The sequence below is a fragment of the Natator depressus genome, chromosome 10 (genome assembly GCF_965152275.1).
Source record: "Natator depressus isolate rNatDep1 chromosome 10, rNatDep2.hap1, whole genome shotgun sequence".
Classification (NCBI taxonomy): domain Eukaryota; kingdom Metazoa; phylum Chordata; order Testudines; family Cheloniidae; genus Natator; species Natator depressus.
This window is the reverse complement of record NC_134243.1, coordinates 58,852,638-58,877,608: the sequence shown is the minus strand read 5'-3', so window position 1 is coordinate 58,877,608 and position 24,971 is coordinate 58,852,638. Positions and strand designations below refer to the sequence as shown.

The window sequence follows — 24,971 nt, the reverse complement described above, 5'->3', positions numbered from 1 at the left end:
AGAGAGGTTTTTAATTTAGCTCTTCATACAGTAAATCCTGCAAACAAACAGTTCTAGAATTTCTTGAGCTTTACCGGCTTCTCCACTCCATGGAGATCATCCAGAAGCAGGTTCAGATTTCATCACATTTATATTACCAATCAGATCAGCATTTTAGCAGGCTTCCGGTGTACATTCAGAGACAAGATTTCACGACCATTATTAGAACATTTTGAGGTCAGTGAAGTTACAGCACAGACGAATTTGCTCTGAACCTACTCAAAACACCACAATGAAGTGGTTTTTACTAAAGTTGTGTCTTCACTGAGAAAAAAGGTGTTAATTCTAGTGAATTAACACAAGTTAGCAGTCCAAGGTAAAACCTAGGCTCCCCTATAGCGAAGTAGAGTTAAAGACTATGGGGGAGCAGTACCTCACCTTGATCTGCTAATTTGTGTAAAAACTACCAACTGACCCTTCTTCACTAGGACTTACCATACCCTTTTTCCTGCTGAAGAGAAAGCCTTCGGCTGCACAAGATTTCCATTTTAAAAACAACTCTCCCTCCTCCCCCAGCCCAGAACCAAATTTGAATCCACATAAGTACTGACCAAAAGTGTTACCATCTGAAGCTGTCTGGTGGCCTCTGGTCAATTTACTGGTAGTCTCAGTCCAACTGCAGATGCCAATATTTGGAGGAGGGGACAGTCACTATCATAATACAGTACAACACTGGATAGCTGAAAGTCCCTTTCTCCCCTACAGGATAATAGCTATGCAGAACAGGACTGAAGCACTTCAGTGGTAGGAGAAGGTTTGTACTGCTGCTGCCCATTCTCAAACTCCTCTGTAGATCAGGGACTTCAGTGATCATTTCCATCAATCCAGCACCTCTCTCTAGCACTGAATTCCTTTTAAAAGACAAGGGGCAGGGCCAAGAACCTTAACGTTCTTGCTAAATGATCAAACTGTGAGCCACATAATCAGGTTCAGGAATTCACTTAGTATGTGGCAACATAAATACAACAAGCAATGTCACACTAAGTGAGCACCTACTTCTAGACATGTTTACTACAGTTTAAAAGATGTTGCAATAAATCTTTAATGGATGTTTACCCCACAATTCTTTCTAATTATCCCTTCTGGTTTGCACAGCACAGAATGATTTTCTTATGATCTTCCAAAAACTGACTTAATCTGTCAGGATGCAAACAGTACAGCAAGACACACACAGACACACAAAAGGCTAAATAACTATATGAACTTATTACTGTTATCCTCTCTCTTCCTAAACTTAAATTGTTGCATCTTGTCTTAAATTAGGTGGTCCCTGCCCCAAGCAGCTTAGTCTTCCTGCATGTTTGTACAGTGCCCAGCACACTGGGGCTGTGTGTCTGGCTAGGATTAGGTGCTACCATCATGCAGATGCTGAAGAATAGTAAATAATGTGAGTCTCTACTTACAGTGAAAATGTGTTTGCTAGAAACCTTAAGGCAAAACCTAACTGGACAAGATTAAATAGATACGAAGGTGGCAGTAGCATCTTCTCACAGCATACATGACTAAGGAAGAAAAACTTCTTATAAATTCAGTTACCTGAATCAAGGTAAACTGCTAAAAGGTGGCTTTTCCTCCAAAGGACTTGTTCTTATGTTCTCTACTGCAGTCAGCAATTAAAGTGCTATGACAAAATGGCACTGCCCTGGAACATTCCTTGGTGTTATTATTAAAGAAACTGAACAGATAAAAAGAAAAGGAGTACTTGTGGCCCCTTAGAGACTAACCAATTTATTAGAGCATAAGCTTTCGTGAGCTACAGCTCACTTCATCGGATGCTCAAATAAATTGGTTAGTCTCTAAGGTGCCACAAGTACTCCTTTTCTTTTTGCGAATACAGACTAACACGGCTGTTACTTTGAAACCTGAACAGATAAAGGATATGGATCTGTTGTACCTGCATGCCTCATGGGACTATGCACTCAAATGGTGCCAAGAAGTCTGCAAGTCTCTTGAGGAAGCACAGACCATGAAAACTACACATAAGGCTGAACACTTAAGCGGACTGAACGGACCTTCCCCCAAGCTTGGTTTTAGGCTCTTTGGAAGCAGAGGGGGTGTAGGGGAGAAGAGATCTCACAGTGTCTAAATGTCCAGATCACATGGAATCAGTTGCTGATAATCATATAAACCTGTTCATACTAAGGCTTGACCTACACTTTAAACTGATATTGGCATAGCTACGCCAGTGAAGGGTGTAGAAAAAACATAGCTATGGTGACACAGGCTCCTTACTGCAGACATAGCTGAAGTGTGAGATCAGTAAATACGGCAGACAGCCTTTGTCCCCTAGAGGGTAGAGGAGAGAATGGGCTTGCAGAGAGAAGCTCCTAACACAAGCTCTCCCATAAGGATTTTTAAAAGTCAGCGATGTTGTAATTTCATTGGCTTGGGAATTCTCAGACTCTCACACAACAGCTCACAGCTTTACAATAGCAAGATCAGGTCTCCTAGCTGAGTTTCCGTGTTGTGGTTGGTGTATTCACCACGTCTATTTCCTGTAACCTATTTTGATTCCAGTCTTCTAAACAATGCTATGCTGTATTTATAACTGACTGCACTACATTAAGTATGTATCCTGTCTCAAAGGTACATTATCCCAGAGAGAACCATTCCATTATGAATGGAGATCTGATCCCATTAGCAGGACAGATGGGGAAGCATTTGAAACGCAAGGTCAGAGCATAAGGAAACCCTTGTGATATTCTAAATCAAGTTGTGGAGATTGTTCTTTAGCATTGCAGGCTAAGGCACTATCTAGGAAAATGGCCAAATTGTCCAGCTGACCAGAATAATCCAAAAGCCCATCCAACAAGTGAAGGGAAACATTTAGTGTATGTCCACACTGCAAACAAAACAAAACAAAACAAAAAAACCCGCAACAGCAAATTTCAGAGTCCGAGTCTACAGACTTGGGCCCTGAGACTTGCTGCCGAGGACTTTTATTCCCCCACCCACCAAATGTTGACTACCCTTGGTGGCTGCTAGACAAGCCAATGATCTGCACTTAAAAATCCTAAATCCAAGACTCTTAGTATGAAACCTGCTTCCAACTCGAACACAATTTTCTTGTAAATGCACAGAATGCAAACGATTTGCTCAACTGCTATTCTGCTATATTCTTCTTCTGGTGCTGCTTAAGCAGTTCTGCCCCATATTGCACTGTGGAAAGAGTTAATTATATATGCGTCTACCTGCTGCAACTTGCTTTTGTGCCACTGACCTCCCCTGTCAGGGTCTTCTGCTCAAGGATGAACTTCAACCTACTTTAGAGGCAATACGGGGAGCAATTGCCATTGGCAGCATTATGGAAGAAGGAGGCAGGAGGCCACTTTCATCCTCAGGCTGAATATTGAACGCACCCAAGAATCCTTTTAAGTGTAGGCAAGACTGGATCAGGAGCTGGTCCTTGAAAGGACATGGATACAAAAATACAGCTTAGTTTAAAGAAATATCATTTATCTACCATAAATTAGGGTAACTTTATTCTCAGAACAAACACTTTGGAAATCCAAGTTATCCTTTGACAACTCACCTTTAAAATGTTCCTACCGTGCTCAGCCATACGGCTACACAGATATCATATGAAGGTAGCTAGAGGGCAGCTTGAGTCACAACTTTATTAAATACTCATTTCTGGGTGAAATTCAATGACCTCTTATGCAGGGAGTCAGACTAAGTGATCATAATGCTCCTTTTTAGCCCTAAAATCTATAAAAATGGATGCTTCCTGGCTTAAACATAGGTGCAAGATCACAGTATTAAGGGAGTCGGACTTACGCTGATTTAGAGCATAAACTGTTTCTGACTTAGGGTATGTCTATACCCCAATAAAAGACCCAAGGCACAGCCATGGCAAGCACGGTAACTCAGGCTTGTGCTGGGGGTGGCAGGGGTGGGGGGCTAAAAATTGCAGAGTAGACATTCAGGCTTGGGTGGAACCCCGGCTCCAACCCGAGCATCTACACTGCTGATTTTACCACCCCCACCATCCCGAGCCCTGCCAGCCCGAGTCAACTGACCCAGACTCTGAGACTTGGTGCCATGGGTTTTTTACTGCTGTGTATACATACCCTTAGAGCCCTAAATGGCTTGGCATCTGTCTTCCTGAGATGGCTCTCCCTGTGAAATACTACTGCAATTGCAGTCAGCACAGGCATTCTAGGCAGAGCTCCTCGTGTATGTAACGGAGGGAGCTGGTCAGAGGACATACTTTGAGGACTCTTAACTTCAGAAATACACCCTTCTGCCCAAAGCAGTCAAGACCTATAAGGCATACAGCAAAGCTGGTCTCTGGGCGAATGTTTGGGATCTTGACAATGGTGTGGAATTCTTTACAGAGGGGTATGGATTAGCTTTTTCAGGAGTGACACAGGATGGAGAAGGTCATATTTATGGATGGGCTATATCTGTGCAGAGAAGCCACTAGCTTGCTATCAGAATGGATAAAAGTCAATGTATTTAAATTAAATTTTTTCATTTAAATTAAATACAGGTTTGTTTATTAAAACTAAACCTATTTAAAATACATTTGAAACTGATACAATAATTTTATGCCTTAACATAGGTTATCAGAATAATTTAAAGTAAATACACAAAATATTAAGTCGTACATAATTGCTGCCAAGTTTTAAAGAAAGTTAAACCCTGAACTGGTGGATGTCAATGACTAAGCACCTGGAATCAGAGTCTGCTGAAGTGCTAAACCTGCTTTTGATAGCACTAGTCTCCTTCTGCAGGTGCAGAGATTATTTTCTTCATTTCAGTTTATTCAGCTAGCTCCAAGTTAAAAACCATTTGGAAGTTGAAAAAGCAGGAAAGCTTGTTTTCCTCTTCCAAAACTAAGGGCTTGTCTACACTAGCAATTTACAGCGCCGCAACTTTCTCACCCAGGGGTGTGAAAAAACACCCCCCTGAGCGCAGCAAGTTTCAGCGCTGCGAAGTGCCAGTGCAGGCAGGGCACCAGCGCAGGGAGCCGTGCTCCCAGCACTGGGAGCTACGCCCCCTGTGGAGGTGGGTTTTTTAGAGCACTCGGAGAGCTCTCTCCCAGCGCTGCGCCACGACCACACAGGGCACGTTAAAGCACTGTAGTGCTGCCGGTCTAGACTAGCCCTAAGTGTGAGAGAGTTTGAGAAATTCTAGTTCTAAAATCCTGAAGGACACAGTCGCACACAGAAATAATTGAGTCAATTCACAAACTACAATTCACTAAATTATTAAACTACTGTTAGTTTTAAATGCAAAATTTGTTTTGGTACATTTTTCTTATGTTTCCAGCACATTTGAGGTAGGTTTATATAATAAAAGTTTTAAATGCTATTTTTGTACATTTTTAATTGCATTTCAATTTCCATCCAAATAGAACTTTACACAAATCACAAGTAAAAAATGTATCATCTAGTAAATAAGAAATGCACCATTCACCATTTTCTAACAAAATAAAAAATGTTAACATTAAGAATCTGAATAAATGTAAATTAAGCTATAGAACTGCTTAAGTAAATATGCATAAGATACATAGCGTATACAGCTAATTACCAAAAAGAAACACCAATTTAATGCAAAGACTATATTTAGTTGGCAAGCAACATGTTTTCATTGTTACTAACCAACGAGCATCAACCCTTTTTTAGGAAAATAACTAAACGGTATAATGGCAATACGCAATTAAAAGTGATGATTTAAAACAATGTTTCCAGTATGCTGATTTAAATAATTAGTAAAATCAGTGATTTAGATTGCTTTGATTTAAATCAATCCACCCTTCTTGCTTTGGCAAGTTTTGGATTAGTTTGACTCTTATCTTTTAGGGCTCAAAGAGCTTGGAACAGGCATTCTTTGTCTATCCTGAAGCTTAAACACGTAGAAGAATCTTATAAAATTATAATGTATATTGTGATAGCACTTAGGAGTCCCAGTCCCTATTGTGCTAAGCACTGTACAAACACACAACCAAAACATGATATCTGCCCCAAAGACCTTGCAAAGGATAACATACTGAAATTAATCAAGCCATTGTAATAAATCAAATGTAACTGTACAACCCCTGCTGGTAAAAGGGCCTGATCCTGTGAAGTACAGAGCACCTTATGAGGCTAATCGGAGGCTCCTAGCAGGATCAGGCCTAAAGATAGTAAATGTCCCTGCAAAACACTGAATGACTGGGGGAAAAAAATCAATAGCTCCTGTGAAAGCAACAGTGCAAAATATCCCTTACTGCCATGGCAATATGCAGTAGTTTTCAACCTGAGGTCTGCAGACTCCTGGCGGTCCACATACTATGGCTAAGATTTCCAAAAGGGTCTGCTAAGATTTCCAAAGAGGTCCACACCTCCATTTGAAATTTTTTAGGGGTCTGCAAATGAAAAAACGTGGAAAACCACTGATCTAGCCTGACTGACCAGCCCTACAGATGAAATAATTGGACACTCTGGGCATCATCCAGTGGTATTACTAGCCAGGGCATCATCAATCTGTACCAATCTTGAAGCTGGCTTGTGTGATGTGGGCACATGTCCACTGAGAACTGAACTGAGATCACTAAATTTACTTCTCATAGGTCACTGAACTTCTTACAGATGGTAACTACCTTACGTCACTACACCAGGTTAATTTTTCCAATGGTGTATAGTGATAAAGGGCTCCATAATCACTGCCAATTCCCATCAGCCATCCATAGTGGTCTTAGAATGCTTTTTAATATTTGGAAAAACTTAAAAGTTCTACTTACCAAAATGCAGTCCACCTTAGATTGTACAGTTTTGCTAGGGGGGAAAAGAAGAGAGAAGTCTCAGGTTAACCTATACAGCAATGAAATAAAATGTTACATAGTAGAATTTCCAACTGCTGTTATGCTGAGAAGCTACAAGCTTAATTCCTGGTTATTTATGCAAGAATACTCATCCTGTAACTTTCTAGAAGAAATGTTTTCCAGAAATAGTTGTTACTTAAAACACATAGGTTTTTTCTGACAAGGGATATAAATTTAATGCATTCTGATGCTGCAACTGGGAAACTTTATTCTGAGTTACTGAGTGGCTACCACTTCCACAAAATGGCACTGACAGATGCTCATTATTTCTCGGGATTGGGCTCTGGGATGGTATTAAGTGTTTTTGCAACTGGTAACTGCTTCAGATTCATTTGATTTGTCCACCTATGAAAACATTTAATTAAATCTTATTTGAAATATGAATTTCTGGTTGTCTTGGACAGCTTCTACAGTCAACTACACCTTTTTTTTTTTTTTTTTTTACTGACAACTAAGTGTTTACAATAAATAACTGAGTCAATTTAATCTTACTACCTTTCAGCTGGTTACAGGAGAATGAGTGAGGGAAAAAGTAATGAGAGTCACATCACAAGTAATTTCACTTAACACCAGCTGGGCAAACCAGTCAATTGACTGCCTATTGTTTGACCAGGGCCAAATACTGTCAGATATTCCAGCAAGAGTGCCCTAGGGTAGGCGGCGTGGTGGTGTGATTGCATCACAGTGCCATTCTTTCATTTTTTTAGAACACTGCTTCACATTTTTTTGAATTAAAATAACTTAAGTAATTTTTTAATTTTTTCAATAATTAGGATAAGTAAGGCACATTTTAGTCACAGGTATTTTTAGTAAACGTCATAGACAGGGTCATGGGCAGTAAACAAAAATTCACGGCCCGTGACCGTCCATGACTTTTACTGTATACACCCCTAACTAAAAATTGGGCCAGGGGGCTGCAGGTGCTCTGGGCGGAGAGGGGGATGGTGCGGGGGCACCGCGGGTGCTGGAGGGGGTGGCCTGGGACTCCGGCTGGTGCTGGCGGGGGCAGCAGTGCACAGCCCAGGACCCCTGCTGGTGCTGGGGGAGGAGGGGTGGGTGGCGGCACATGGCCTGGGACCCCTGCTGGTGCTGGGAGGGAGAGGGTTTGCAGGGCTAGCAGACTCCTTACCTGGCTCCGACCTGCATATTTCTGCAGCTCCTACGGGGAGGGGCGGCCAGGGGGCTACTCCCGCCACAAACGCCAGCTCCGCAGTTCCCATTGGCTGGGAACCGCAGCCAATGGGAGCTGCGGGGGCAGCACCTGCAGGCGTAGGCACCACGCGGAGATCCCTGGCCCCTCCGCCTAGGAGCTGCAGGGACATGCTGGTCAGAACCCAGGAGGCTCCCCTGCCAAGTGTCACCCCGCACCCCAACCCTTTGCCCGAGCCCTGGGCCCCCTCCAACATACCCAAAGTGCTGCTGGTCCAGGGGCTGCCCGAGCCAGCACTGGCCACTGCAGAAGTCACGGTGGTCACAGAAAGTCATGGAATCTGTGACTTCAGTGACCTCCGTGACAGACATGCAGCCTTAGGCATAAGAATCTAACCTACTGTAGAACATGAAGTCTACAAATTTACATCAGCACAGCTGCGCTGCTGTAGCACATCTGGTGAAGACACTAATCGATGGGAAATCTCTCTCCCATTGACTTAATAACTCCACCTCTGTGAGGACAGTAGCTACGTTGGCAGGAGAAGCTCTCCCACCAACACAGTGCTGTCTACACGGGATTAAATTTTGGTGGATTTTTCACACCATTGACCAATGTCGTGACACCAAAGTAAGTATGTAGTGTAGACCAAGCCTTACACTTCGTTACTGTTCTACTGAATTAGTCCTTTAAGATATTTGACCATTTTTGACAATATCTGACAAATATTTGACCTGTCAATTGACTAGTTATTTCTAGAACGATCAAATGACCAACCCTAAGTAAACATGCCCAAAAAAATGCACTGTGGGGAATCTAGTCTACTTTATCCCATAAGTGGCTCTAACACTTCCAAATACAGTCATGTACTTCATGCTGACTCTACAGCCTATGGAAGCCAGTTGGCTATTTACCATTGGTATCAATGAAAGCAGGCACAGGCCTCTAAGATATAACACTAGATACTTGTTTATTAGTTATCCAGTAATTAAGTACTAAACTAAAAGTTTCAAAATTCAGTGAACAACTTTGCTCCCACTGAAGTCAATGGCTGCATGAATTAGATCCTAACTCCAAAGCTCGTTAGCTCAGCTTGGCAGGAACAAGACCTACTGTGATCAGACTTATTTTCCTCACATGCAGGTGCCAGGGCAACAAAGAATGGCTAGAGAAAGCAATCACTAGAGATAATTTAAGTCAACAGTAAGAAATAAGTAAACCAAAAATAGAAAATGGCTCGGTTACAGGTTTGGTCACAGAGACCCCCCTTGGGACTGTCACCTGACGTCCTGGAATTACCTCTGAGCCCATTTTCCCTGCCAGCCTAGGACTTCCAGAACGCTGCCTTGTTGAGCCAGTCATGCTAGCCTGCTGCAACACAGACCCAGGTCTAGTCCATGCCCCCATAGCTGTAGACTTTAACTAAAAACTGCTCAGCAGGTTACCTATCCCCAGCTCCCAATGGGATCCAAACCCCCCAAAAATCCATTTTACTCTGTATAAAGCTTATACAGGGTAAATTCATAAATTGTCTGCCCTCTATATCACTGATAGAGAGAGATGCACAGTTGTTTGCTCCCCCAGGTATCAATCACTTACTCTGGGTTCATTAATAAACAAAAGCGATTTTATTAAGTATAAAAAGTAGGATTTAAGTGGTTTCAAGTAATAAAAGACAGAACAAAGTAAGTCACCAAGGAAAATAAAGCAAAAACACGCAAGTCTAAGCCTAATACATTCAGAAACTGATTAGAGGTAAAAATCTCACCCTCAGAGTTATTCCAATGAACTTATTTCACAGACTAGACTCCTTCCTAGTCTGGGCCCAATCCTTTCCCCTGGTATAGTCCTTGTTAGTTCCAGCAGACATCTTAGGTGGAAAGCAGGGGTGTTCTCATGACTGGCAGCCTCTTTGTCCTGCTCCACCCCCTTTTATAGCTTTGGCACAAGGCGAGAATCTTTTGTCTCTCTGGATCCCCACCCCTCCTTCTAAATGGAAAAGTACCAAATTTAAGATGGATTCCAACATCGTGTGACATGGTCACATGTTCTGTGAGACTCCAGCCTCCATTCTTCCTGGGCTGGCCCACACTACACAGGAAGGTTTGCAAGTAAACAGAGCCATTTACAGTTCATTGATTCTGAAGCACCCTTAATGGCTTTCACTTAATATGTTTACATTAGTAATACAAGTTTATATGACAGGTTTCAGAGTAGCAGCCGTGTTAGTCTGTATCCGCAAAAAGAAAAGGAGTACTTGTGGCACCTTAGAGACTAAAATTTATTTGAAGCATATGCTTTCGTGAGCTACAGTTCACTTCATCTGATCCAATGAAGTGAGCTGTAGCTCACGAAAGCTTATGCTCAAATAAATTTGTTAGTCTCTAAGGTACCACAAGTACTCCTTTTCTTTTTACAAGTTTCTATCTTATTCTCCTAACTCCATAGAAATAATACATGCAAACAAATATATTATAAGCTCAGTAGATTATAAACTTTGTAATGATACCTTACAAGAGACCTTTTGCATAAAGCATATTCCAGTTACTCATATTCACATTTATAAGCATATTTTCATAAAGTACATGGAGTGCAAGATCACAGGCTCCACTATCTGACTTTTGTATTGGGAGTTGGATCTTACTGGTGCAACCACCATTGCTACAACGGACGTTCTGAGACCTCAAACCAAGGAAGCAAGAACCAGTGTTGTCATCTTGCCAGGTAGCTTTGTTTTCTCATTTTGGTGCTCAAAAAAGTCCTAATATTTATGCTGCAGGGGTCACTGTTGCTACTGAGGACTGCCCCTCCTCATGCAAGATTGGTATTTGGCTGGAGGGCCAAGAGAAATAACTAGAAAGGGGCAATAGAAGCTCCCATGGGTAAAGGTAGCTAGTAATGCCACTGATGCTGTCCACACATCTGTTCGCTGCCTACTTTTGTTCCAGAGGCCACTTAAGGAACTGCTGTCAATGGGATCAAGGCATGGAAAGAGCCAGCTGTGTTCCAAAGGGCATAGCAGTGACCTCTTATTATATCTGCTGGTGGCTGTCAAATGGGTAACACACTGATGAGAAACTTCCAAGGAAGGGGGTGAAGCAGATCTACCTGAAACTTCTCAGGCTATATCTACACTTACCATGCCACTTAGTCTATATACTAAGTTGGGGAAGCGAGAGAGGGGCAATCTGACTACTGTACTGCCTATAACCTTGGCTGTCTTATTAGGAGGTCTAATGACAAAGAGACACTAAATGTGGTAATACCTGGAGAGAAATTATTCCTTCAGATGATTACAGACCTCACCTTAAGGGACCAATCTGGCCAGGAGAGGTTGCTGATCTAATGGGAGCCCAATGCACTGCCATGTGGGGAAAAATCAGACTTGAGCCTGCATATGACTCTCTCTCCAGACTGACTGACTAAGCAGTGTGCTCTTTCAGGAAAAAGGCAGAGAGCACCTCACTGCCATTAGGCAACTCTCTGGGCTGATGCACAGTGCAGCATTGCTGAATTCTGTCAAGCTCTCCTTTCTCGGGGGAGGTTTGCAATAACATTTGTTTCTTGTGGGGGAGCAGAAAGGGAAGTGGAAGTGGACCCCTAGACCCCATTACACCAATCTAAGGCTGTTAAAAGGCATATTACCAAGCCACCATCTCCTCCAAGAGAAAAGTTTGAAAATGTGAGGACTCAATTTGCTGTCTGGAAAGCACAGAACAGCAGAGTGCAAAGAGGGGAGCACTTGGCTCTATTGAAGTCCTTTACCTCACGTACAAAAAAACTCAAACGGTTTTGCACTCTTCTAGCGCTGACCTCTACTTCCATAAGAGCTCATCAAAATTCTCCTAACCTGCCTCTGAAAAGTTCTGCAACACAAGAATAACGGGCACAGGTAATATCAGCCGGTTAACTTAACACGTCATGTGGGTATTGTCAGCTGATAGGGCAAAGTTCCCATAAGCTACATATAGCTGATTGGTGGCACACAAAGCCTGGTTATAAGAAAAGGAGTACTTGTGGCACCTTAGAGACTAACAAATTTATTTGAGCATAAGCTTTCATGAGCTAGAGACTAACAAATTTATTTGAGCATAAGCTTTCGTAGCTCACGAAAGCTTATGCTCAAATAAATTTGTTAGTCTCTAAGGTGCCACAAGTACTCCTTTTCTTTTTGCGAATACAGACTAACACGGCTGCTACTCTGAAACAAAGCATGGTTATGCATACGTAACCTGGTCTGCAAGCACATGCCCTGAGATGCAAGTAAAACACTGGCCAAAAAAAAAAAAAAAAAAATCCTGTCTGTTAGGGTATCTATTAACAGCAGTGAGCAGTTAGTTCTATGAATGTCCAGCTCTGCATTCCCTAGCCTCACAAAGAGGCACCGTATGCTACAGCTTAATATAGACAATCTAAAACTTCCATCCTAGCTGATATCTCAGAGTTATAGCCTAATCCTGCAAAATCTTTGTTTACTTGCATGAGTGGCTCTACTGCCATACAGTGGGACCATTCATGTGAGCATTAAGCATAAGCAACTTTGTGGAACCAGGGCCCTTCAGGGGTGGCGAGTTATATGGGCCTGTGGTGCCCGTGCTCCAGCAAATTCAGGGCCTGGGGGCCCGGCTCCACCAATGTTCGGGGTCAGGTCTCTGCCCTGTCCCCACCTGCTGCCCCACGCGCCTCCCCTGGAGCATCCCTGCCTGCACCCTGGGCAGCGGGTAGCTGCTATGACACTCCATGCTGTGCTCCCTCACTGGCCGCTGCCGGCTACAAAAGGGAGTGGTACCAGCGGCAGGCTGAGGCAGTCACCACCTTCAGAGGGAGAAGGGGAGGAGGCGCACACGTGATGGCAGCCCTCCCCCCACCACAGGGGAGGCGCAGGGGCTTCCTGGACCTGAGAGGGCTCAGCTCCTAGGAACATATGTAGTGAATATGCCGGGTGAGTGTGCTGCCGAAGGAGGAAGAAGGGGGCCCCTCTCCTGGAGCTCACTGCTGCTGGCGGGGAGAGGGCTAGGGAGACTGTGGAGTCCTCCTCTCCGGCCCCAGCCCCGGGGCAGCCTGCCTGCACCCCAAACTCCTCATCCTCAGCCCCGCCCCACCCCAAAGCCCGCACCCCCAGCCAGAGCCCTCAACCCCCTCCTGCACCGTGAACCCCTCATCCCTAGCCCCGCCCTGCAGCCCTCACCCCCACACCTCAACCCTCTGCCCTGGCCCTGAGCCCCCTCCCACACCCCAAAACCCTCATCCCCAGCCACACCCCAGAGCTGCCCCCCCACCCCCATTGTGCAATATAGGGAAACTGTTAAATGCTTACTGTTTCCAGTCCATTTTTATATTATTTAAAAATATATATATTGGGGTGGGGGGGGGGAGTAGAGCCAGGAAAGGACTTGGACCTGTTCTGGGCAACACCAAAAAATTATACAAACCTGCCACCCCGGGGCCCTTTGATTGTAAAGTTGTTGGAACAAGGACGTTAGCCTTGTGTCTCAAGTGCCATGTACACTTAGGAAACTATAAAATGTACAGTATCTCCATTAGGTCAGGGAATAAAAAGCAACAAGCCTAGCAATAGGGATGATGGTGAAACAGTTGACCTAGATAGAACAGACTTACTCCCTTTGTCTACTACTTACCTTTCAAATAAGCCAGCAAAGGGAAAACAGCTATTTCTTGAAAACTTACCTCGAAATTATCCTACAAATAACTATTAGTCTATAGCTACTTAGATTGTGCATGTATGATCTGTACAGTGCATGTATTAGCTAAATCGGGGTCGGCAACCTATGGCACGCATGCCAAAGACGGCATGTGAGCCGATTTTTAATGGCACACTTCTGCCTGCCGGGTCCCAGCCACCGGCCCCGCTCAGCCCGCTGCCGAACCCAGGCCGGGGCCCCGGCAGGCAGCAGCGTGCCATTAAAAATCCTGCCTGCCCCGACCCACCCTTCTCTGCCCCCCCGCGGGGGCAGGGTGAAGAAGCTTGGTCCTGTCGGCTGCTGCTGCAGGGCAGGCAAGGTTCCACCCCTCCCCCACCATGCTGGGTTCCTGCCCCTCCTCCTCTCCCTCCCTGCTGCCGATCAGCTGATGGCCCTTGCATGGCCCTTGCTGGAATGGGGGAGAAGCGGAGCCCTGCAGGGTGTTTGCTGCTCCGGGGAGGAGGCAGAGAAGAGGTGGGGAGGAGGCGGTGGGGAAGCGGGGGTGGAATCAGGGCATATCCCCTCCAGGCCCCTGCCATGAGCTGCTCAGGGCAAGGGGCTGGGAGTACCCCCACGACCTCAGCTCTCTGCCCTGACCCCTACAACCCCTCACACACACCCAGCCCTCTGCCCTGACCCCTGCACCCCCTCACACGCCCCCAGCCCTCTGCCCTGACCCCTGCACCCCCCTCACACGCCCCCAGCCCTCTGCCCTGACCCCTGCACCCCCCTCACACGCCCCCAGCCCTCTGCCCTGACTCCTGCACCCCCCTCACACGCTCCCAGCCTTTGCCCTGACTCCTGCACTCCCCTCACACGCCCCCAGCCCTCTGCCCTGACTCCTCCACCCCCCTCACACGCCCCCAGCCCTCTGCCCTGACTCCTGCACCCCCTCACATGCCCCCAGCCCTCTGCCCTGACTCCTGCACCCCCTCACATGCCTCCAACCCTCTGCCCTGACTCCTCCATGCTCCTCACACACTCCCAGCTCCCTGCCCTGACTCCTGCACGCCCCTCACATGCCCCCAGCCTCCCCCACACCCCATGTCCTGACTCTTGCACCCCCCACATTCCCACCCCCACCCTGAGCACCAAATGGGAGCTCCTGCACCCCCACCCCCTCACATTCCCACCTGCACCCCTCGCAACAAATGGGAGCTGTCCAGATAAGCGCTCCACCGCCAAACCTCCTGCCCCAACTCTGAGCCCCCTCCCTCATTCTAGCTCCTGGCCAGACCCTACACCCCAACCCCCAGCCTGCTCCTTCACCCCCAGCCCTGTGCTCAGTGCACTCCCACCCTCAGCTCAGTGCAGAGAGAGAGGAAGAGAATGGGCTAGAACCAGGGAGAAGGTAGGTACCCACTCTATATGGGCAGGACTGGGATCCCAACCCAGCACCGGACTGAGCGGGGCCGGCAGCTGGGACCCTGGCTGGCAGGAGCTGGCGGATGGAATCCCAGACTGGCAGTGGGCTGAGCCGCTCAGCCCACTGCCAGTCTGGGGTTCTGGCTGCCAGCCCCTTGCCAGCCGGGGTCCTGGCCGCAGGCCCCGCTCAGCCTGCTGCCGGACTAGGTGAACGGAACCCCAGGCTGGCAGTGGGCTGAGCGGGCCGGCGCCGTAAGATCAGCATTTTAATTTAATTTTAAATAAAGCTTCTTAAACATTTTGAAAACCTTGTTTACTTTACATATGACAATAGTTTAGTTATATAATATACAGACTTATAGAGAGAGACCTTCTAAAAAACGTTAAAATGTATTACTGGTACGCGAAACCTTAAATTAAAGTGAATAAATGAAGACTCAGCACACCACTTCTGAAAGGTTGCCGACCCCTGAGCTAAATATTACTGCTAAATAACTGCAATGTTTGTACTGAATTTTATAATAACCGAGGGCTTCATCCAGTCTATTTTCCCGTGAGACTGCTGGCAGCTGTTACCTCAGCAGACCTCCCGAGACTGTGAGACTGCTGGCAGCCCCAAAAAAACATGGTTATTGTCAGCTGGATTGGGCCCTATATGCAATAATTGCTAATGTAAGCAGAGTCAGGATGAGCTCCACCCTGACATCTGGTGGTGAGGTGTGGCAAGTTGTGGAAAAGAACTTCAGGGGCTGAACTCATTTGCATAGGCACACCCACCCCGCCTAGAATGAGCCCATAGCTGCCCAAGTGGTCACTTTGGCTGCTGTAGGATCCCCAGTCTCTCTGCTATTGGGGCAGGAAGAATAAATTGTTATTATCCTGATTATGGGAATCAAGGACAGTGGAACTGTACTTGGCCTTTTGTTATGATGGAGGGACTCGCCATCAACTAAGTAGCACTCGCTAGGCAAGGGACATGGGTTCCAAAACTCTGTGAATTGAGAGAGGTTGGAGACAGCTATTAGTACCTGGTGGTGTGGGCTCCTTTGTGAGGGCCTGAAACATCAACTCCATCTCTGTTTCTCTCCACTGTAGAACATCAGAGCTAATTTTGGGTTTATTAGGAGTCTAGCTTCAGGTGCTGAGCTGAATTCACTTTGGCCTTATGGTGCACCAGCACTAAAGCTCCTACTACTACAAGCTGAAATCACTGAGCACTGTGTTAAGTAGTGGGGAGCCTGAAGATCTATTGTGGAGCGGAGCAGTTTGCAGGACGGCTGGAGCTGCTTGTGGAGCAGAATGGTTTGTGGGACGGCTCGTGGGGCGGATTGGAGTGAAGCCCTCTGGAGCTGCAGGGCAGTCAGCTTCAGATCATGTAAGGTGCCCTTTACCTCTTCCCCCCCCCTCACCTTCCCACCACACACATTTTCACCAGACTAGGGAGTAACACTCTGCAGATGAACTTTTGAACTCTGGGGCTGGACTTCTGGGTTGTTGGACTCAAGAACCCAAGGGAAAGGACATGGCCCAATTTGCTGGGGTGGGTCTTTGCTCATGGTTTGGTTGATGAACCCTAGTTGTGGTGTTTTCCCAATTTAATGCTGATGTCGTTTACCTCATGTTATTAAAGATTCTCTGCTACACAGAGACTCTGTGCTTGCGAGAGGGGAAGTATTGCCTCTTTGAGGCACCCAGGTGTGAGTGTAAGATTTTCCCAGGTCACTGGGTGGGGGTTCGAGCCAGTTTTGCATTTGCTTTGATGAGAGGGAACCCCTGTGTACTGAACCCAGCCCTGCTGCTATCAACTCGGCCTGGCAGAAGGGTTACACTAACATTTGGAGTCTGTGATCCAGGCGTTTTGCTACATGTCTCACAACAGGTGCAGGAGAGTAGAGAGGTGATAGATGCTCTCACTAATGAAAATAACCATTTGAATCTATTAATGACCTAAGCCCATCTGAAAACTAAATACAGAACTAAAATTATCAGCCACAACTAGCATTGCTTCTCCTGGACAGCTGCTTCTAGAAGCAGTATCTGGAGGTCCAAAAAAATCTCAGTGAAGTTAAAATGAACTAATCTACTTAATAGGGGAAGTCATCTTTAGATGACTGCTTGAACTAAACTGTCTTAAAATTAATTAAAAGTTAACTACCCTCATATCTGAAAGCTTCAGTCTGTTTTGTGATTGACAAACTGATTATTCTAACAACTGCATTGGGTTGACAGCTTTAAAAACTTTCAGTTTGGTATAAAACTCGCAGTTATAAAACTATGAAAATCAAAATATACAAAAATGCCAATAGGGACACCACCATAATCAATAGTACAACTTCCCATAGTAGATACTGTTATGTAGATTGCTTACATGAAATCAAAGATACAGAAATAATGTTCACAAACAGATATTCAAGAAGACAGTATACTATCCTCTGTATGAAGAAAATCCCATTTAAATTAGAACTTTGTGCAAAAACAAAAACTCAAGGCTATAGTGTGGTCCAAGTCAGGTATTAGAAACCTAAAGCAGTGTCAATAACCATCAATTTAAACGCTTGTCAAAAAAACAAGAATCCACTTGCTATACTATGAAGCTTAGAAAAACTTAATTATGATCAAATAGCATAGAATGTGAGGCTAAAAAAGGCTGAGGAAGCACCGTGTAAGACAGAAGCTGCTTTTCAGAATGACTGCATTGAGAATGAAGTAGGCTTCTAGTTCTGTGTTTTATCCAGAGATAAATGTGTGGGGTTTTTGTTGTTTGTTTATCATTTTTAACTGTATTGGCTATGTAGTTCAGGTTGAGTGCCATTTTATTGTAAACCCTTCCAGTCAATCATAACTGTCTCAATTATTTAACTTTGATATTAAAATATCTCAGGACTAAGGTAAAGTTTTCAGAAAAGACTAAGTAGCCCAATTTTTCAGAAATGACAAGCACTTAAGAATATAAATCATGTTGACCTTCAATTAGACAAACTCCTAACTCATTCTTGAAAATGAGACTGCATTTCTAAAAAGCTTTGCCCCTTGTCTCTACCCAGAGTGTTTTTAATGAAGAAAATCAGTTATATGAAAGGTGAATGCATAGTTCTTTCAGTGACCTGTTTGTGCTCTGACTCAAATATGACTTCATTTTAATGGATTTGGCATGAACATAATGCAGAATGAAGAATGTGAGTTTCGCTAAGTTTGCAGAGGTGGGTGTAAGTAAACAGTTACAATATTCTTACAAAATTTTATAGGGTCAGATTCTGTCTCCCTGGCTCAGGTGAAATAGTACCTTGGTCAATGAGTAGTAACAGTGATGTTACTACACTGAGTCAGGTGGGAATACTGAGCAGCGGTAGCAGAATCTAGGACATAATACATTGAGCACGCTGCAAATAGCTGAGCCCACCTAGCCACAAGGGATTTGTGAGGACTTCAAGACTTAGGGAGAGCAGAAGGGGAAGTGGTTGGGAAATGTTACTCACTCAAACTTTACTGGCTATTGCCTAGTATCTTCATAAACCCTCTCAAAACTTGTGCAATCACTGACACTAACCCCTATCAACTCAAATGGCAAAGCAGTTCATAAAAATGTTATAGCTAACGGTGTAACAAATTCAAACTGCAGATATACACAAGAACCCTGGGATCAATAAATTCTGAAACACTGGTCTTTACAACAGAGAATTTCAACTGCATAAACTTACTGACTCTGTAGTCCTACACGCTGACTTGGACTGTCCCAAGTTGGTACTGGACGCTGCAGCACAGAGAGGGAGGACTCATTCATTCCCCCAGACAGCATCTGTACATGGGATAGGGCCAGGGGATGCATATCTTCCTCACACAAACCCAAAGGGGATGCTCCATGGGTACCCCTCCCCATGACTTCCTCTTGTGAGAGGGAGACCTCCCCTCCCAGAGCAACTTACTGTTCTGTGATAGTCATGTGTTAATGAATGAGTTGCGTTTAATTTGTTTTCTTGCCCAATAGAAATGCTCTACAAAGTTGCATGGGACACCTGCACTAGACTCTTAATCCTGTTGTTTCACTCCCTGAGGCCTCTTTATAGATACGAACAACAGAAATCCACTAACTTGCAGCCTATGGTCTTGTCAGATCTCTGAAGTTAAACAATACTGAGTGAGATGCCTGTCTTCCTTGCAAGACACAGGTATCCTTTCCTGCAGTGCTGGTCGAATTCCCTCTCTCACTATCAAGTTCTTTGTAAAACTAAATCTTACCCAAGTCAGCCAACAGTTAAGATTCCCACAGACTAAGCCTGTTCATAAACTCTACTTTAAAAAAACTCCTAATACAAGATTCCTGCACAAAAAAGCTGACAAAGTAAGGGCTTGATCCCACAAAGTCTACTCCCGTGCCTAATCACCACTGAATTCAATGTATTTGCTCACAAGTAAAGACATGAATAGGGTTTTTCAGGACTGGGCACTAAATCATACGTGACATACGGTCCCACAGTTGTGGTGCAAGAAATCTTAACAGATTGCCTATATTAAGCCTTAGAAAGCCAAATGGGTCACTTTTCATTAGACTCTTGCATGCAGGGGCAATGTTAGTATAGTCTGTTAAAGGAACTAGACATCCTGTTATTTAGTCCACTTCTGCAAGCAGCTTGCATAAGCACAGAGCATGTTTCTGAAACCAGGTTGTGTGCATAGCCATACTCTGTATGCATACAACTCCCACGCACTCACTGTGTCTGATTAATATGGCCCCAAAGTACAAACATCTCATCTCTGCTACCTGCTAGTCCCTCGCTCCATTCTATCATGAAGACAGGACATGGTTCCTGATCAGATAGCATGGAGTCATCACTGTAGGTCTGCAAAGCAGCACTGATTTTCCAACATACCTATATTTGGCTATATTACACTGCATATACCAATACGCAGTAAGAAAAGATTATGCAAGCTACAATACATACCTTTTGCAATAGTAACTTATGTGCCTAGTATTGTATGGTGGATATATCAGAGACCCTACCTTGTTCAAGTCAGCCAACCTTAATGAATAAAGTTTGTGAGACCATCAGTCTGAGTTGTACTTACACACACTTTCTATTCCATATATTGTCTATCCATTATTCAGTGCCTGAAGGATTTGCTTCACAGAAATATACAAGACAGCTTTCCCTGAATGCCTTTACCCATCTTTTACATTGCTAAAGGACGGCAACAAAGCAATCTAGGCTGTCCTAAGTTTACATGCTTCTAATTATGGGATGGATACAGAGGTTTGGACTTCTCCCTTTTAATTTACTAAAATTTTAAGGGAAAAATCTAACTGCAAAAAAAGGACAGAAAAAGTTGAAGAAGTAGGTAGCCTGCTGTTAGGTATAAGGATACCTAGTCTAGGGAGTCAGACACTGCACAGGCATACATAAGAAAACAAGGTTCTAAATATCATGAATGAATAACTAGTCAGAGCCTTATTATTATCATCATCTTAGACACTAAACTTTACAGGCATGTGTTTCTTTAGTGCCAGTGTGCAAGGTTCTGCAAAATCAAATATGCAAAATTCTAGCACATACATATGTTAATTAGGCTAGCCACCTAACAGATAAGAATTTGAGCCTCATCTAACTTCCTTTGGGGGGAAAAAAACCTCAGGGCCAGATTTTGAGCTCTTCTGAGAGATGCAACCCAGAGGAAAGCAAGGCAAAGGTACAGCTACACCTTCTTCTACCTCCAACACATGCCCAGCCTCCTATGCCAGAGCTTGCAAGGGAGGACTGGTGTAGGGTGTTCTTGGCTGGGCACACATGCTTCTCACACATCAGGAGAATTCTCATCCCTTCCCCCCTTGCAGTTCATATAAGGCCCCTATATTTTACTCATATGCTATACAGTGGCTAGAATCTTCCCCGATATTTCTACTCTGGTGGCTGAAAAGAGAACCTTTCAAATGTGAACTGAGTGCAAACCAAAGTATAAACTGAATGTTGTAGCTGTTGCCAAAGAGACACTTTGGCCATACCGCCTTTTAAGAATCATTCAGCTATGAAAGAACTCATCACCTCCTACTGCATCAGGCATTTGTTCCCCTCCTATGATCCCCAAGAGCCACTGTCAAATTATTTAACAGTAGTGTCTGGGAAGTCTTAAAAGGCTAAATGCACACCATCTACAGCCTTTGAACCAATGAGGCTTGTTGTCCAGTAGCCACAGGGGCCATTTTAGTGTGAACACACTCTTTCCTCCCCCTCTGATCTTGAGCTTTATTTTCTGTTTGGCTTCCCTGTCTCCTTACCTCTTGCAAACTCTTGTCAGTGTTTTCAAACAGAATGATATACCCATGGAAATTTACCAGATCGATAGAAGCAAACATCAACAAAGTTTATCGTTTATAATGAATGTCATGTTGGTGAAAGCCATACTGAGAAATAAGGAACTTTTTATGTGCCATATCTTTAACCTGAGGACACACTGAAACAACTCCCTTTGGAATAGGCCTAACGGTCTTCTCTAGAACTCTAACCAGGTTTAACAGCAATAATTAAACCATTAAAAAGATGCCTATTTATCCTCATCCTGCATGCTTTGTTTAAGAGCCAAATTCTGCAAACATCTGTAACAGGGGTGTAATGCTTAATACCGTAAGTTGTCCTATTAAAGGCAATGGGACTTCTTACATTAGGTAAGCACTATCCCGCACTAGCAGTTGCAGGATTAGGCCCATAATTTTTAACCTTACCAAATCAGTCTACTTGTCTTGAATATAACCTTCTCTTTAGAAGTGTAATGAAATGTTAAAATGCAACCAGGGATAATCAGAGGAAAAATTCTGAAGCCATTGCCTATATATGTTGATACCCAACTAACAGATATTCACACAGGGCATGTTACATTCTCTGCCACAGCTCACACTACTAGTGGTAGTAGTATTCAACTAGCTGTAAAAACAAAACAAAACAAAAACAAAAACTTTTTGCCAGTCATTGTTCCAAAATTTTGCTACACATATCTGAAATATTATGTATTGCCCAGCTTTTTTTGATCAAGCAATTTTTGAGACAATTAAAAAATTAGCCTGTGGTAATATTAGTTGTTGCACATGGAAACTACCTGAGAATGGAATTCCACTCTTCATTCTGGCCAATTCAGAACAGATGAATTAGTCTCCACCCCCAAATTGGTACTTGTGCAAAATATGAATGATCCAATAACCAAGCCTTTTGGTGCCACCTAGAGGCTCTCTCCCTGGCTACAGCTTTCTTTCCCCAGTGGATACTTCTACAACCTAACGTACTAATGGATATTATAAACCTTACTAATGTGAAACTTTACCACCTGAATTTCAGAAGTGTTGAGCATCTGCAACCCCCACTGATTTCAAGTACAGCTTGTGGGTGGGTGCTCAACACTACAACAAGTCAGTCTATTCAAAGAACGTCAAGAAAGAAATGAATCTATGCAGATCTCAGGTACAGTGGCTGAAAATATGTGGTGCTAATTCAATTCCCAAATGATTCATTCCCTGCTGGTGCACAGAGATGCAAAAATCAACTTAAATCAGTGAAACTTCTACCTTTGCATTCTAAATTCACCAACTTGAAACTAATGGGGTCTGACTCTTGATCAAACTTTGGCTAACACCAGCAGCTAAGAGAATAAAAGGATACAAAAGGGGGGAATTTTATTTCATTACTATGAACTGTGAGGGTAGGAGGGGGAAATGTTACTTCAGCACTGCAGGTTCTAGAACCCTGCAAAGAGACAAGTGCATAAGTGACTAAATGGGAGGAGTGCGAGCCTTCATGGCCCTGCTGACTGTGGCCACAAGCATCCTACATTGCAGGAACTTTCTGCTCTTCATGGCTCAGAAAACTAAGTCATTGAAGGGCATAGCAGAGGGGGAGAATAAAGACACTATTTCCCTCTGTCACTACAGCTATGCTAGAAATGTATATCCACTTTTTAGCAACAGCACAGCTGCATTAGTGCAAGGAGAGATGCAAACAGTAGCATAAGTGGGTGTCTTTACCACAGAGTCACAAAAAGCAGAAATGTTCATGACAAGTGGTAAAAACGCCCATGCTTATCTACACCACTGCTTGACAAACTGATACTAGCTTTCAGAGTAAGGGGAGCTTAAATTTTATGTATATGAATGGAAGCCAGCAGAGCATCTCAGTAGGAAGACTTAGCCCAAGTGAGTGTGGCCATTAGACTGGGACTACAGAGGCCTGGGTTTTATCTCTGGCTCTTCTTGCTGTGTGATGTTGAACAAAAAAATCACTTTGCCTCTCTGTTCAGCTGTTTACCTCTCCACTCTTTATCTTGTCTATTTAAGGCTTATCTACTTGGGGAAATAGACTGATATAATTATAGTGGTATAGTTATATTGCTATACCAATCCAGTACAAACCCCTATGTGGACACACGATTCTAGAATAAAGATTTTTGCCCCCTGCGGTCACTTATTCCAGCACAGCATGTCCACACAGGGAGTTATGCTGGCATAGCTACCATGGCATAACTATAGTTCTATAGTTCTGTCCATTTCCCCATGTAGACGAGCCCTTAACCTCTGCCCCCAAAGAGCTTACAATCTACTTTCCTAGGTATTTCAGACAGCACCTAGCTCAATTGGGGCCCTGACCTCAACTGGAGTCTGTAAGCTCTATAGTAATATAAGTGGCAGAGTTTAGGAAGGTTTGCAGTGGGGGGTGATGGTAGAGTAACAAACCATGAAAGTCTAGGGAAGACAAGGTTTGAAGAAGTGGGGAGTGCAGGATATCGAAGTGGGGAGTGGAGGATATCAAAGTGGGAAGATAAATTGAGCAGATAAACTAAGAGAAGGTAGTTTTTGCCATACTAAAACTGCCATACTAAAAGTTACCATGAAAAGCAATCATGAGTTTGAGAGGAAAGAAGGTTTTATTTCATAAGACACACTAAGATTACTACCACCAAAATCCATATTTAGTTCTGACACATGCATTAAGACAGACCTTAGAGTAGTGCCTGTGGCTACAAAGAATTAATGCTTGGTATGTATATAGTTATTTATTGCAGTAATGTCTGGGAGCCCCAGTCACAGACCAAAGCCCCACGGCACTAGGCACTGTACAAACTGATTGCCTCTGCCCTTAAGATCTTATGCCTTACACTGGAGGATCTCAAAGTGCACTAGAGACACTAATCCTTATTACACCTCAAGGCATATGCCAATTTTAAAGATGGTGAAACTAAGTTATGGAAAGGTTACATGAGTTACCTAGGGCCATACACAGTAATCACACATAACTTCTTCCATTTTGAAAGATACTAGAATGAACCTATGCTTAAAATGTGGGCTTACCATTAGAACTGGTAATCTTGATCAAAATGGGAGAATCTTTATGTGTGACCCAGGGTAGTAATCAATGGCAGAGCCAGGAGCAGAGTTCAGGTCTAACACTGTCCTGTATTCTAACCACAGGACAAGGCACTCCCTTAAGGTATAATCAGTTTAAGAATTAAAACAACAACAAGGATCTAATACTCAAATTATGCCTTGAACCTAAGGGTACAAGAAAGAATGTCAAGAAGGGAGAGTTCAAAGTACAATAATTGTACTATACTGGTACCAAATAAATGGAGTTTTCAGTGTAAACGCCCCAACCCTGCAATTGGGTTTGCCTACACTGGTCCAACTGCAGGATCAGGGCCTAAAACAGATACCCAGGACAAGGTGCACAGAGACATAATTTTAAAAATCATCCATGCAGGTTTGTTTCAAGGTGATCCAGGGTGAACACGCTCAGTCTATTGTAGGAATTAATTACATTAAGTGATGAGTGGAAAGAGCAGGATCTCTGTGGTCTATCATCAAATTAACACCTCATTTAGTCTAAGTCAGTAACTTTCACCTCAAACCACTGCAGTGAAATCATTAACAACCTAG

General features: G+C 44.0%; 1 protein-coding gene across 1 annotated transcript in view; it reads right to left on the bottom strand.

Annotated features, from left to right (window-relative positions):
* RFX7 (regulatory factor X7) overlaps positions 1-24,971 on the bottom strand; it is a 116,017-nt gene that overhangs the window by 56,923 nt on the left and 34,123 nt on the right. Inside the window, exon 2 of the mRNA XM_074966299.1 lies at positions 6,767-6,800. Coding sequence (XP_074822400.1) covers positions 6,767-6,800 — 34 coding nt within the window. The remainder of the gene's footprint in view (positions 1-6,766; positions 6,801-24,971) is intronic.